Here is a 14,627-nt window from a genome sequence, read left to right as displayed (position 1 = left end):
TTGAACTTTCTGCTTTTATCATTTATCATTCTGTTTGGTGTAAGGTGCCCTTGAATGCAATTATAAAGAATTCCAAAAACTAGTTGTAGCTGTAGCTAACTATGTACATGACAAAATGCAACAATATAATAAATTTAGCCTGCTTAGTTGTGAATTATTGACTCATTCAACCACCGGAACCGCCTACTCAAGCATAGCCTACTTCTCATCTTTCTGCAGCCTACATTTTACTGAATTTAGAGAGTTTTACTTGTAAGGCGATATATCTTGGTAAATGTAGAAAACTCTACACTTACCAAAACATGGCGATGTGAATATTCCTGCTTAATGATTAGAAATAATAGAACTTTTAAACTAAAATCAGCTAAACAACAGACTTTGGTAAATCAGCACTGTAAGAACCTTAAATAGACTATTTTCTATCTCTTTCTATCTATTTTTTTTTACCTTGTCTCATGAAATGATTGTGACAATGTGATTTATTCTTGGTAGATAAGGTGTATAGCCTATATCTTGTCAAAACTTTATTGATCAATCTCTTCCAAACATAGGCTATTGTGAACTTTACAATGTGAAATTTAAAACCACAATTTACCTTTGCAAAACTGTACAGGCAGACAAGCTATTCGAATTGTGGTTTTTATTTGTAAGATAAATGTGGAAACAAAAAAATGTTTTAAAAAATTGTCTTATCAACCAAAAATTCCACAACCCACCCTGCAGCACCTCTGGGCTAGACTTCGCCAGAGATGGCTTGGACATTGTAGTTCTCCTTTTTTTTGTGGTTTAAGTTGATCCATCATTTAATGTCAAACAAAAAAACATAATTAGTTGGACAAACACTCTGGGTTGAATGAAAGATAGTTTGATCAAAATTGATATTTGTTTCAGGAAGAAAACAGACCTTAAATCAAAGCAAGCTGTATTTCTCTTCACGTAGGAGCACAGCAGGATTACATGGATCATACCATTTGATCATGTTAGTGAAAGCCAGAGCAATTCTTGAGTTTTCAATACAAATGGCTCCTCCCCCTCTGTCCATCTGACTCATTTCCCTGTTCATATCAGCGATGCAGGTCCAGTTACCATCAGGTGCCACACACCACTTGGAGTGATCAAGAGTGTCAGTGAAGGCGTGCGAAGTGGGAAGGTGCACCACCCTCACATTGTACACATAGTGAGGGATGCTGCAGTTAGAAGGCAGAGGCTGATGCATCTTTCCCCAGCTCTTGACAAACAGATCATTGTTCAGTTTTTTTGCAATTAGGCCGGAATAAAGATCTACAAAGGGATGAGAGCGATAAACCATGAATAAAGGGTTCCCCTCTGAACAGATACATATAGAAATCTATCCATTATCAACATAACAGGTATTTTTAACCCCACAAAAACTTTTAAATGACATCTTAAGTGCATCAAAGCCAAAGTATCCTGTTGGTGGAGGGATAACACGACCTCTTACACTGCAAAAACTCAAAATCTTTCCAAGAATATTTGTCGTATTTCTTGTCAAAATGTCTAATTTCTAGTCAAAATTAAACTCTTTCCACTTAAAATAAGACTTGTCATCTAAAAATGTACTTGTTTTTAGATAATTTCCACTTGTTTCAAACAAATTTTCAATTGAAATAAGTAGAACAATCTGCCAGTGAAAGCAAGTTTTTTGTGCTTGTAATGAGAAAGAAAAACTTTCTCCATTGTCAGATCTTTCTACTTATTTCAAGTGAAAATATGCTTGAAAAAAGTAAAAAGTGCCTAAAAACAAGTCAATTTTTAGGTGATGAGTCTTATTTTAAGTGGAAAGAGATTAGTTTGGACTAAAATTGAGACATTTTGACAAGAAATAAGACAAATATTCTTGGTAAGATTTTGAGTTTTTGCAGTGTAAATAACATATGCTTAAAAACTAAACACTTACCATCCCCAAAACGTTTGTATTTTGCAATACTGAGGAACTGATGTCCTCCCACTGAAGTCAGTGACTTCTCTCTAAACCAGGGCTCCTTCTCTGGGTAGCAGCTTCGATTCGCTACACATCTCAGATCCTCTGGAAAGGTTGTTGGTAAGTCAGAGTCATATGAATAAGGGTGGATGTACTTGAGCTGCACTCCTGAAAAAAATTGAGATAAAGGTTTTTGCATTATCATCCCTTCAGGTAAATGAGAAAAGCTTCAGTCGGAAGAAGATGGCAATAACACCTTCATTAACCTACCTATTTCTTTGAAGTCATTATAAGAGTAAGTCATGCACAGAAATGTTTGAGCGTTGGCGATTCCAGTTTTTGGCCAGAAGTCTCTACTGCGATTTGTTGGAAAATGCGGTGTACTGTGTGAGAGCCAGACTCCAGTTTGTCTGTCCAGCATCACAACTCCTTTAGCGAAGTGAAACAGCAGAAAACAGAAAAAAAAACAGAATTAGTTTGTTAAATTATAATGTATTTGTATTTGAAGCAATAAAGCATGGTGCTACCTTTACTGTGGCCAAATGATTGAGGAGCAACATTTTGTTCTGGAGGCTGATCATTATACAACATGTATCCAAAGTCTTCAGTCTAGAACAAAACAGTGAAATTGTGATTCAGTGTGTTTGCTGAACACTTTTTAATGTCAGACAGTCAGACCTGTTAGGTACTTTACCTTTCTGTCATAGAAGTCAAGAAGAGGTTTCAGGGTGTTCCCCAGAGTGCCAGTTTTACTGTTGATGTCCTTTCTGCTTCGTCTCCATCCATTAGTCCTCTCATCCATGTAGAAATATGTTAAACCACTACTTTTTCTATTGGGCAACTTGTATACAATATACCTAAGACACAGAGATGAACACATTATGTTGGATATCCTGAGAGTAGAAACACAATATAAGTTTTCCACCAAATCATCTTTCCCATAAGAAAAATATCTGATGATGTACCTACAAATGTCTATTGTGTGCAGTTTATGGAGAAACAAACAAAACACAGCTACTCGACATGCTTTTCAGTGCAGAAAGTGTGTATATTACAGCTGCACATATAAATTTACACTTACCAGTCCACCTCTTTGTTGTTGTCATTTTTGCAAGTCACTTTTGAATCACAGACTTGACAGAGGATCCCAGCACTGAAGAGCAGAGCCTGAGCCAACATTGTTCTCTGAAACAATCAAACATCATCATAGAATAATGATTACAGTAATAAGAGAAAGAAGTAAAAAAAAAAAAAAAAGACTCTTTTTAAAACATGACGGAACAGGAAGCTGTGGTATCACATGGTGAGGACAGTTCTATATATTTTTAAAAACATTTCCTGCACCTTATTACTTGACCAATATAAATTCGTGTTGCACTGTGTGAGTCAAACTAAAAGTTGGCATATTTGTAAAATTTGTCCTGCAAACAAATAAGTAGATATGTTTGGAGGTTTGCTTGAATGTTGTATTGTATTTACAGGAACAAAATTTTGATTTTGAGCTCCGACAGTGAAAGTAGAAAGAGCATTTGCATTCAAAACATTATGGTTTGCATTTTGCAAACACTTACGGTACAGTCAGGAAAAAATACTCTACTACTGTATTTGTCACTTGTCTTGGGTGTTGCAAAATATCAGAAAACAAACAAAAAGAAATTCAAACTTCATATTGCACTCTCAACTCAGGGTCAAACCAACAAATGATCAAAATATTATTATTTTTGTGTTACAATACAATATAATATTGTTTTCAAAATTGTATTTCCTCTTTTGCAGCTTTTGCACTTGTTCATATTTCCAAATTAAAATAGCTAAAACAATAAGATTATCACATTCGATCATCACATAGCAACAAACATCTAGTGTATGATTCTTTTGTTTTACGATCATTTTTAACCCTGTAAACTTTTTTACTTACGTATTTTGGCAACTCCATGTTTTGATTCTCACTGATGTTCACAGTGAAAAGTAAATCCCTTTTTGTGAAGAGCTGCTTTTATCACATTTCTTTGTAAAAACCAACACCCACATTTCTCATAGTTCATCTGCTTCCGTGTTTCTCATTGAAAAGTGGAAATTACTTGTTTGTTGTTTGTGCACGTCGCACCATGATGTTGACGCCCTTGCTAAAAGAAGGTGGAAGTGAAAAAGTAGCAGTAACAAGCCCCTCGTTTCAACAGAAATCTCACATCTTTCAGGGATAAAAACACGTTCAGAGTTGTTACAGAGGTGTTGCATTTGCTACTGTATTTGTATTCTTCTGAGGTTTACACATCACTTTTCACAACCTTCATTCCTGCTCCTATCTGGTTCTTTCACAACTTTACATCAGATGAAAACGCACATTCAGATCTGGGACCGAAACACAACCACAACCTAGAAAATGTAAAAATTTCTATTCCTTGCCTGAAGGACATGTTTATTCTCTTAATCTGTCAGAGCAGGTCAGTGCACAATAACCACAATCATTGCTCTATACATACAGTACTCAGGGCCGTTGCTAGGAATTCTGGGCCCCCTTAAAGAATACTAAAGTGGGCCCCTCCCCCTAACTTTTCCTTTTTTTTTCTTAGACTACGTATGTATTATCGTTTTTTATTTAGCCTTCTTTGTTTTGATGCTAATGCAGCATTACACTGCAAAAACTCAAGTATTTTAGCTTATTTAGTCTTATTTCTAGTCAAAATGTAATTTCTAGTCAAAACAAATATCATTATACTTAAAATAAGACACATCATATTAAAAGTAGCTTGTTTTTATACACTTTTTACTTCTTTCAAGCATATTTTCACTTGGAATAAGTAGAAAAAATCTGATAGTGGAGCAAGTTTTTCTTCCTTATTACAAGCACAAAAAACTTACTTTCACTGGCAGATTTTTTCTATTTATTGTGAATTTAAGTGAAAATGATCTAAAAACAAGTTAATTTTTAGGTAATGAGTCTTATTTTAAGTGGAAAGAGATTAGTTTTGACTAGAAATGAGACATTTGGACAAGAAATAAGACAAATATTCTTGGAAAGATGTTGAATTTTTACAGTGTACTATGAGTATTAGTCAGGGTCTTACGCAGAATAATTCAGTCATACAAAGATTAGACTACTGGGGTTTTTTATGGGCCCCACTGGGCGCTGGGCCCCTAGAATTATCATCACCTTTCTCCCCTATACAACGGCCCTGACAGTACTTACGTAAAGGCTCAAAGGTAATCATCCCAGAGGAGCAATATGTTTTACTGCAGCAGTAAATACCATCAGACAAACAATAATAAAGTATAGCAGTCAGGAGAAATTACATAAAGTTTTTTATTTCACTCATGTTCACAGACTCCTGTGTGTTCTTCACTTCCTCCCTTCTGAGTTTTCACCGTGTACTAAGCTACTAACACGTAGTCAGTCACGTAGAAGGACAAAGTTTGAGAGTTGGTGCCTCTCAGACACATCAATAGAGACAGAAATCCTCTTCTTCCATTGTTCTGTATGACCTGATGATATGAAGAGCGGTGGCTTGAAACGTCGTCACTAGTGAATAAATTGCACTCTATAGGAGCCGTTGCAGTGTGCGAGCTTCTCTTCACTTTTTCAGTTCTCATTTTTTTAGCTCAGCACCTGCACAATTTTGTTTTTGGATGTGCGTGATGGGGGTTGGTAAATCTTTTCCCCTGGTCACTGACACTGGGCCTCAGCAGCAACGAGGTAGTCACAGGCAGTCTAATTAGGGAACAGGGAACTAATTGCTTCCTGTTTCTATTGCATCTATAAAAATAATGGTGTAAATATACTAGCAAGTGCGTATGAGGGGATTAACTAGTTTGTGTTTGTGTGGTAGTTTTATAAGCTATTACTTAATCAAATGACCCGAACTTGATCATTGTTTCATGTCTCCTTTCCCTGAAAAGACCTTTTCTTCTTATGGGCCTTTTACTCATGTCCATAAATATCTGGACACTAAAGGGCTGAGTTTGGGTAAATGTGTTGCTTTTACCAATACATGTTAGTTTATACTTAAGTGTTGAGGTTTATCCTGCATGATTATAACGGTTTTTCTTTCATTATCTTTTACACGGTCAGCACTGAGCAGTGGTCAGCTGCCCCACTACATTAGCACAACAACAGCTGATCTGATAAAGGCCAGGGGTCTTTCTATCAAGCCTGTTTTTGTTGGTCCTTGTGTCAAAACCATAAAAGAACCTCATTATTTCAGGTTCTTATCACAGGTTAATGTGTTAATGTTGACGAGAGTAAACAACACTAACAGTATTTTTGTAAGTTAATATTTTAAACAGTCATTCAGTTGTGTGTGTGTGTGTGTGTGTGCGTGTGTGTTTTTAAATGTTTTGACAACATGATTGATAAAAAAGGATGAGGTGTTTAATTAATAAAACTCATGCAATCATGCAGGCTAAAATAGACAGGGCTGAACAAGAACAAAAATATGCTGTGAACACACTTCTAAGGGGGAAAATGTATCAGGTTAACTTTCTGATAGTACAGCTTTCCTTGTCTTTACATTTCAATGAGGGTTGGGCCACTATAGCTCTCGTGCAAATGTTTGTTCACATGGTTGATACTGTGCGATCAAAGCAGAGAAAGCCTTCCCAACGGCAACATTGTTGGTGCATATGGCTCCTCCTCCTCTGCCCACCTGACTCATTTGCCTGTTCATATCAGCGACGCAGGTCCAGCCACCACCTGGTGTCACACACCACTTGGAGTGATCAACAGTGTCACTGAAGGGCTGCATGTTGGGGAGCTGCACTTCCTTCACATTGTACACATGGTAAGGGATGGTGCAGTTAGAAGGCAGAGGGTTACTGTTAGGCATCCTTCCCCAGCTCTTGACAAACAAATTCTGCTCTACACCATTTACAATAAGGCCGGAGTAAAGATCTGTGGACAACAAAGCAGAACACAGAGCTGTTAACCATGGGAATTAAGAGCATGTACACAAAGCGAGAGCCTTTTATCAATGTGTAACCTAACATAAAACTCTGGAAATTACAAACACTTCACTTACCATCCCGAAAACGTGTGTATTTTGCAAAACTGTGGAACTGATGTCCTCCCACTGAAGTCAGTGATTTCACTCTAAACCAGGGCCCCTCCCTTGGGTAGCAGCTTCGCTGTGCTACACATCTCAGATCCTCTGGAAAGGTTGTTGGTAAGTCAGAGTCATATGAATAAGCGTGGATGTACTTGAGCTGCACTCCTGAAAATTGAGATAAAAGTTTTTGCATTAGCATCCCTTCATGTAAATGAGAAAAGCTTCAATCAGTAGAAGATGGCAATAACACCTTCATTAACCTACCTATTTCTTTGAAGTCTTTGTAATAGTAAGTCATGCACAAAAATGTTTGAGCGTTGGCATTTCCATTTGTTGGCCAGAAGTTTCTACTGCGATATGTTGGAAACTTTGGTGTACTGTGTGAGAGCCAGACTCCAGTTTGTCTGTCCAGCATCACAACTCCTTTAGCAAGTGAAACAGCAGAAAACAACAGAAACAGTTTGTTACATTATGATGTTTTTGGTTTTGAAAGCAACAAAGCACAATGTTTCTGTTCCCACCTTTACTGTGGCCATATGATGCAGATACAGATTTTTCACTTGGAGGCTGATCATTATACAGCATGTATCCAAAGCCTTCAGTCTACAACAACAGAATTAAAATTATAATTTTGTGTGTTTACTGAACACTGTCACGTCAGAAAGACCTGTAGGTTTTATTACGTTACCTTTGTGTCGTAGAAGTCAAAAAGAGGTTTCAGGGTGTTTGCCAGAGTGCCAGTTTCATTGTTGATGTCCTTTGTGCTTTGTGTCCATCCATTAGTGTTTTCATCCATGTAGAAATATCTCAACCCATTACCGTCACTATTGGGCAACTTATATAAAATAAACCTAATGACATGGAGATTAACACATCATTTGTTATCTGAGCATGGGTGAAAACATAAACTGACACAATTCAGTTTTCCACCAACCAGTCAACCCCGTCTCCACGGTCGTTCCTGCATCTCACATCTGAGTCACACCCTTGAAAAAGGATCGCAACACTGAAGAGGAAGCTGGTCACTGTTCTCTGAAACAATCAAACATGAGTCACAGTAACAGAAACCAGACCACAGTCTTCATCAACATCTATAAACAGATCTGATGTCTCAAAGACATAGTACTCTGATTTCAGGTTGCTAGTTTTTCCAGATCTCCAGTCCTTTTTTATGAACTTTGGGACTGAACTTAAAAACTTTTCTAATATTTCATTTTCATTTTAGAAATTGTGTGTAAAAAGGTCTTTAGATTGCTCTAAGATTACTGCATTCCTATTGAGTCACTCCCAGGACCTACAAGATAAAGTCATCCAATAGTGCAGTGAAAGCAGTGAAAATAGCAGTCAACATTTTAAGACGACACTTGTGATAAAAAAAAAAATACTCAATACAGAGTATCAAAATATAAAAACAAGATTCTTTGACTATTATATGAACTAGTTATTTAAAAACTGCAGCACAAAATATATTAAAGTTTGACTTTTACTGATATATTTGTTGTCATCCTTTAAACTAAGCCTTATTGAGCTATTAATACACAAAACATTTTACTCACGTATGAAGCCATCTTCATGTCTCCTCACAACCAACTGTACACCTGTTTCATGAAGCTGTATTTATCATGTCTCAAGTGGATTACACCTGAAGCCGCACCTCTTATTCATCTGCTTCCTTGTTCTCATCAATGAGCTTCGATCCCTGAGAAATGCTGCACTGAAAAAAGAACAACTAAAAATCATCTTTTCCATTAAATACAAAAGTATATGGGTGCCTCCTACAAAGAAGGTGAAATGTAGTTTAACAAGTTGCTTGATACTGTAGCTTTACAGGTGACCCAAAGTATTAAAACTCAAGAGATCAAACTAAGCTAAGGAAAGCCAGGGCTGCTGAACCCGATTGTCATCTGACGTTAAACCAGTTTTGTCACATTGTACTTCAAGACTATTTCCTTGAGTAGAACATGATACAACAACACAGTTTTTAACAAAACAACAGTCATTTGGTCTGGTGCCATCATTTTCAACAGCATCAACCCTCTGAGCTACTCCCATTTCTGCTCGTCCTGCTGTAATTTGTTCAGTTTAATCATGACAGTCTGAGAGGCCAGGGCCCGGAGCTGTCTGTCCTTATGTTGCTCTTCAGTGTTGCTGCTTCAGTCTTGCATACGATTGTATCACTGTGAGGCCTCCATGGGTCAGGAAACATGAGCATCAGCATGACACCGGTTGATAAATTAACATCTGTTCCATTTTCATTCCATCAAACAGTGAGATTCCTCAGCTCATTTCAACACATCACAGAGGTGGGAAGTGGCAGACCTGCATAACTGATACCAATGTTAGTTTTATGAGGTTTATCTTGCATGATTTTAGTTTTTCTTTCATGATCTTTTACATTGTCAGCAGTAGTTGGCTTCTCACATTGCATTAGCACACTATCAGCTGATCTGATAAAGGCCAGGGGTCTTTCTATAGGCTAATGTCTGTTTTTGCAGCTCCTTGTGTCAAAATAAAAAAGAACCTCATTATTCCAAGTTCATAAGTTGATGTGTTATTGTTGACTACTTGTTTACAGGAAAAACACTTGAGGATTTTGAAAGGTTGCCCCACTACATTAGCACAACAACAGCTGATCTGATAAAGGCCAGGGGTCTTTCTATAAAGCCTGTTTTTGTTGGTCCAGTCAACCCCGTCTCCATTGTCGTTCCTGCATCTCACATCTGAGTCACACCCTTGAAAAAGGATCGCAACACTGAAGAGGAAGCTGGTCACTGTTCTCTGAAACAATCAAACATGACCGAGTCACAGTAACAGAAACCAGACCACAGTCTTCATCAACATCTACAGATTTGATGTCTCAAAGACATAGTACTCTGATTTCAGGTTGCTAGTTTTTCCAGATCTCCAGTCCTTTTTTATGAACTTTGGGACTGAACTTAAAAACTTTTCTAATATTTCATTTTCATTTTAGAAATTGTGTGTAAAAAGGTCTTTAGATTGCTGTAAGATCACTGCATTCCTATTGAGCCACTCCCTGGACCTACAAGATAAAGTCATCCAATAGTGCAGTGAAAGCAGTGAAAATAGCAGTCAACATTTTAAGACGACACTTGTGATAAAAAAAAAAGTACTCAATACAGAGTATCAAAACATAAAAACAAGATTCTTTGACTATTATATGAACTAGTTATTTAAAAACTGCAGCACAAAATATATTAAAGTTGGACTTTTACTGATATCTTTGTTGTCATCCTTTAAACTAAGCCTTATTGAGCTATTAATACTTTTAGCATATAATTAATCGAACATTTTACTCACGTATGAAGCCATCTTCATGTCTCCTCACAACCAACTGTACACCTGTTTCATGAAGCTGTATTTATCATGTCTCAAGTGGATTACACCTGAAGCCGCACCTCTTATTCATCTGCTTCCTTGTTCTCATCAATGAGCTTCGATCCCTGAGAAATGCTGCACTGAAAAAAGAACAACTAAAAATCATCTTTTCCATTATATACAATATATGGGTGCCTCCTACAAAGAAGGAATGTAGTTTAACAAGATGCTTGATACTGTAGCTTTACAGGTGACCCAAAGTATTAAAACTCAAGAGATCAAACTAAGCTAAGGAAAGCCAGGGCTGCTGAACCCGATTGTCATCTGACGTTAAACCAGTTTTGTCACATTGTACTTCAAGACTATTTCCTTGAGTAGAACATGATACAACAACACAATTTTTGACAACAACAGTCATTTGGTCTGGTGCCATCATTTTCAACAGCATCAACCCTCTGAGCTACTCCTATTTCTGCTCGTCCTGCTGTAATTTGTTCAGTTTAATCATGACAGTCTGAGAGGCCAGGGCCCGGAGCTGTCTGTCCTTATGTTGCTCTTCAGTGTTGCTGCTTCAGTCTTGCATACGATTGTATCACTGTGAGGCCTCCATGGGTCAGGAAACATGAGCATCAGCATGACACCGGTTGATAAATTAACATCTGTTCCATTTTCATTCCATCAAACAGTGAGATTCCTCAGCTCATTTCAACACATCACAGAGGTGGGAAGTGGCAGACCTGCATAACTGATACCAATGTTAGTTTTATGAGGTTTATCTTGCATGATTTTAGTTTTTCTTTCATGATCTTTTACATTGTCAGCAGTAGTTGGCTTCTCACATTGCATTAGCACACTATCAGCTGATCTGATAAAGGCCAGGGGTCTTTCTATAGGCTAATGTCTGTTTTTGCAGCTCCTTGTGTCAAAAAAAGAAAGAACCTCATTATTCCAAGTTCATAAGTTGATGTGTTATTGTTGACTACTTGTTTACAGGAAAAACACTTGAGGATTTTGAAAGGTAATATGATACAATGATTCAGTTGTTTTAATGTCTTTTAATGCTTTGTCAACATGATTTTAAAAAATGAAGTGTCCGGTAAAAAAAACAAAAACTCAGGCACCAAAATATTGCTTTGGAAGCACAAGAACAGTTTTCAGAGAGAAAATGTTCTTGACTTTTACTATTTGATAGTACAGCTTTCCTTGTCTTTACATTTCAGTGAGGGTCTGCGGATGGAAATTAGCTTTAGAGCTAAATCTGGCATAATTTACATTTTGTATGTTCATGAATATGCAGAGTCCCGTTAAACAAATAAATGAAATGAAATGGGTTGGGCCACTATAGCTCTCGTGCAAATGTTTGTTCACATGGTTGATGCTGTGCGATCAAGGCAGAGAAAGCCTTCCCAACAGCAACATTGTTGGTGCATATGGCTCCTCCTCCTCTGCCCATCTGACTCATTTCCCTGTTCATATCAGCGATGCAGGTCCAGCCACCACCTGGTGTCACACACCACTTGGAGTGATCAACAGTGTCACTGAAGGGCTGCATGTTGGGGAGCTGCACTTCCTTCACATTGTACACATGGTGAGGGATGGTGCAGTTAGAGGGCAGAGGGCGACGCAACTTTCCCCAGCTCTTGACGAACAGATCCTGCTTCACACTGTTTACAATAAGGCCGGAGTAAAGATCTGTGGACAACAAAGCAGAACACAGAGCTGTTAACCATGGGAATTAAGAGTATCCTATGTACACACAGGTGAGAGCCTTTTATCAACGTGTTTGTCTAACCCCTAACCTAACATAAAACTCCGGAAATTACAAACACGTCACTTACCATCCCCAAAACGTTTGTATTTTGCAAAACTGTGGAACTGATGTCCTCCCACTGAAGTCAGTGGCTTCTCTCTAAACCAGGGCTCCTTCTTTGGGTAGCAGCTTCGCTGTGCTACACATCTCAGATCCTCTGGAAAGGTTGTTGGTAAGTCAGAGTCATATGAATAAGCGTGGATGTACTTGAGCTGCACTCCTGAAAATTGAGATACAAGTTTTTGCATTATCATCCCTTCAGATAAATTAAAAAAGCTTCAGTCAGTAGAAGATGGCAATAACACCTTCATTAACCTACCTATTTCTTTGAAGTCATTATAAGAGTAAGTCATGCACAAAAATGTTTGAGCGTTGGCATTTCCAGTTTCTGGCCAGAAGTTTCTACTGCGATATGTTGGAAATCTTGGTGTACTGTGTGAGAGCCAGACTCCAGTTTGTCTGTCCAGCATCACAACTCCTTTAGCAAGTGAAACAGCAGAAAACAATAGAAACAGTTTGTTACACTGTGATATTTTTGTTCTTGAAGCAACAATGTGCAGTACAATGTAAAACACAATACTTGTGTTCCCACCTTTACTGTGGCCAAATGATGAAGGAGCACCATTTTGATCTGGGGGCTGATCATTAAACAGCATGTATCCAAAGCCTTCAATCTTCAGTAAGACAGTGAAATTGTGAAATTGTGATTTAGTGTGTTTCTGAACACTGTCACGTATCTTTTAATACGTTACCTTTCTGTCGTAGAAGTCAAGAAGAGGTTTCAGGGTGTTCGCCAGAGTGCCAGTTTGACTGTCGATGTTCTCTCTGCTGAGTTTCCATCCATAAGTGCTCTCATCCATGTAGAAATATGACAAACCACCACCTTTCACATTAGGCAACTTGTACAAAATATACCTAATGACACAGAGATGAACATGTTATTAAAAACCAACCAAAACAACGAATCGGTGAAAATATAAACCGCCAGATTTCAAATTTTCCACCAACCAGTCAACCTCGTCTCCATTGTCATTCCTGCATCTCACATCAGAATCACATCCTTGGAAAAGCATCCCAACATTGAGGAGGAGGCTCATCACTGCTCTCTGAAACAATCAAACATGACAGACTGAAGCATGACTGTTATACAAAGAAAAGCAACATAGAAGAGGGTGTTATGGGATGCAACAAAAACAGAAAGCAGTCCTGGGTCATAACATCTGAATGACAACATACTGTAGCTACAAAGTCCTATCATAAAATGCCTTTACACCTTAGGTTAAGTAAACGTCTGTGAGTAGTAGTAGTGAATGCATGTCTCAAGAAAACACTGACACAATGAGGAATGTAGTAGATATAAACAAGAGTGCAGCTTATCAGGGGGAAGTTTTACTATTTAGCTACTTCCTGGACATCCAATACATATCATATACAAAGCATTCTCAGTCTCAACCATATGCCCTATCGACTATTGTTACTGATAGCATCATTTTAAAATATTAGTATTTTACTTACGTATGTAGCCATCCTCATTTCTCCTCATAGTAAACTGTGCACTTGCTTTGTGTGGCTGCTTCTATCATATCTCACTGCTGATTCAAAGTGAAACTCACACCTCTTTGACTGCTTCCTGCTTCCTTGCTCACAAGCTTTACGTCTCTGTAGATTATCCATTTATCTCTTGCCTGATGGGGGAACGATGACACGGCTGTTTTTCAGCAGCGGACAGCAGAGGGAGTTTTTCTGCCTTTTGGGTACAGTATAGGAAGCAATTTGTGTTGTGTTGTGATGAATACTGATGTGATATTGACCCCAGTGAGGTATTATTCAAACTGAAAGTTTTTATTGTAACCTAATCATAGAGATATGCTGCACAACAAACACATATAACTATGCATATCATCTTATGTTTTAAAGCACTGTCAAGTTTTTTTTATTTTTTTTTGATGCCTAAGAAAGTACATAGCCATTATAAGCCATGATCAGTTTGCATTCGGTGCCTTTTATGGTAAACTAGTTTTGTTTTAAATGATTGTATCCTGGAGTAGAACAAGATACAACACCACAGTTTTTGACTATAACTGGTTTCATCGTTTTTAACAGCATGCACACTCTGAGTTACTCAGATATCGGCTCTTGTGTCATTTGTTTATCTAAATCATGACAATCTGAGAGCACAGGCCTGGCGCTGTTTGTCTTCCTGTTGTTCAGTGTCCGCGCTTTAGCTTTGCATAATATTGTATGACTTTGAGAACTCCATGGGTCAGGAAACATGAGCATTAGCGTGACACTGAAGTTGATAAATTCAGATCTCCTAGATTTTGAGTGAAATGGTGGGTTTTAAGTGAGGTTGAATCTTGGACATACAGAATAAAAACAAAAGATGTGGGGTGGTTGGATTATAATTTGATTCCAGTTTGTACCAGTTCAATAATTCTTGTTTGAGGAAATTAGTGTCTTTAATAAGACAGGTTAAGAATGATGTCTTTATTAGTAT

The 14,627-nt window shown here is 37.8% G+C and overlaps 3 protein-coding genes across 5 annotated transcripts; all 3 read right to left on the bottom strand.

Moving 5' to 3' along the window:
* Nucleotides 1–848: 848 nt before the first annotated feature.
* LOC146988793 (deoxyribonuclease-2-alpha-like) lies at nucleotides 849–7,987 on the bottom strand. Of its 3 annotated transcripts, none has more exons than XM_085774514.1 (7): nucleotides 3,861–4,429; nucleotides 3,024–3,127; nucleotides 2,637–2,799; nucleotides 2,470–2,551; nucleotides 2,213–2,371; nucleotides 1,919–2,110; nucleotides 849–1,281 (listed from the first exon to the last, which is right to left on the bottom strand). In XM_085774514.1, exons 1-7 carry the CDS (start codon nucleotides 3,876–3,878, stop codon nucleotides 911–913), a joined length of 1,089 nt encoding a protein of 362 aa, XP_085630640.1. In that variant the 5' UTR covers nucleotides 3,879–4,429; the 3' UTR covers nucleotides 849–910. The 3 variants fall into 3 exon arrangements, with proteins under 3 accessions (XP_085630640.1, XP_085630641.1, XP_085630642.1); XM_085774515.1 differs by having other exon boundaries at nucleotides 3,024–3,109; nucleotides 3,849–4,236; XM_085774516.1 differs by lacking the exons at nucleotides 3,024–3,127; nucleotides 3,861–4,429 and adding an exon at nucleotides 7,898–7,987.
* LOC146988792 (deoxyribonuclease-2-alpha-like) lies at nucleotides 6,464–8,599 on the bottom strand. Its single transcript, XM_085774517.1, has 7 exons — nucleotides 8,541–8,599; nucleotides 7,919–8,016; nucleotides 7,673–7,835; nucleotides 7,506–7,587; nucleotides 7,249–7,407; nucleotides 6,958–7,149; nucleotides 6,464–6,830 (listed from the first exon to the last, which is right to left on the bottom strand). Exons 1-7 carry the CDS (start codon nucleotides 8,556–8,558, stop codon nucleotides 6,472–6,474), a joined length of 1,071 nt encoding a protein of 356 aa, XP_085630643.1. The 5' UTR covers nucleotides 8,559–8,599; the 3' UTR covers nucleotides 6,464–6,471.
* Nucleotides 8,600–11,426: 2,827 nt separating this feature from the next.
* On the bottom strand, nucleotides 11,427–14,455 carry LOC146988791 (deoxyribonuclease-2-alpha-like). Its single transcript, XM_085774518.1, has 7 exons — nucleotides 13,646–14,455; nucleotides 13,139–13,236; nucleotides 12,883–13,045; nucleotides 12,723–12,804; nucleotides 12,450–12,608; nucleotides 12,159–12,350; nucleotides 11,427–12,012 (listed from the first exon to the last, which is right to left on the bottom strand). Exons 1-7 carry the CDS (start codon nucleotides 13,661–13,663, stop codon nucleotides 11,660–11,662), a joined length of 1,065 nt encoding a protein of 354 aa, XP_085630644.1. The 5' UTR covers nucleotides 13,664–14,455; the 3' UTR covers nucleotides 11,427–11,659.
* Nucleotides 14,456–14,627: the final 172 nt, after the last annotated feature.

The sequence above is a fragment of the Trachurus japonicus genome, chromosome 4, assembly GCF_045865225.1.
Source record: "Trachurus japonicus isolate A0001 chromosome 4, Traja_1.0".
NCBI lineage: Eukaryota > Metazoa > Chordata > Actinopteri > Carangiformes > Carangidae > Trachurus > Trachurus japonicus.
Note: the sequence above shows the minus strand (reverse complement) of the source record. Positions and strands in the feature narration are given on the sequence as shown.

Excerpts from the sequence above, each read along its gene's own strand:
- LOC146988793 (XM_085774514.1), bottom strand. Across the intron at positions 2,552-2,636 it reads TTGACTTCTATGACAGAAAG|ACTGAAGACTTTGGATACAT; the intron begins GTAAAGTACCTA and ends GTTTTGTTCTAG. Across the intron at positions 2,111-2,212 it reads TAATGACTTCAAAGAAATAG|GAGTGCAGCTCAAGTACATC; the intron begins GTAGGTTAATGA and ends AATTTTTTTCAG.
- LOC146988792 (XM_085774517.1), bottom strand. Across the intron at positions 7,588-7,672 it reads TTGACTTCTACGACACAAAG|ACTGAAGGCTTTGGATACAT; the intron begins GTAACGTAATAA and ends CTGTTGTTGTAG. Across the intron at positions 7,408-7,505 it reads ATCATATGGCCACAGTAAAG|GAGTTGTGATGCTGGACAGA; the intron begins GTGGGAACAGAA and ends CACTTGCTAAAG.
- LOC146988791 (XM_085774518.1), bottom strand. Across the intron at positions 12,609-12,722 it reads ATCATTTGGCCACAGTAAAG|GAGTTGTGATGCTGGACAGA; the intron begins GTGGGAACACAA and ends CACTTGCTAAAG. Across the intron at positions 12,013-12,158 it reads ATACAAACGTTTTGGGGATG|ATCTTTACTCCGGCCTTATT; the intron begins GTAAGTGACGTG and ends TGTTGTCCACAG.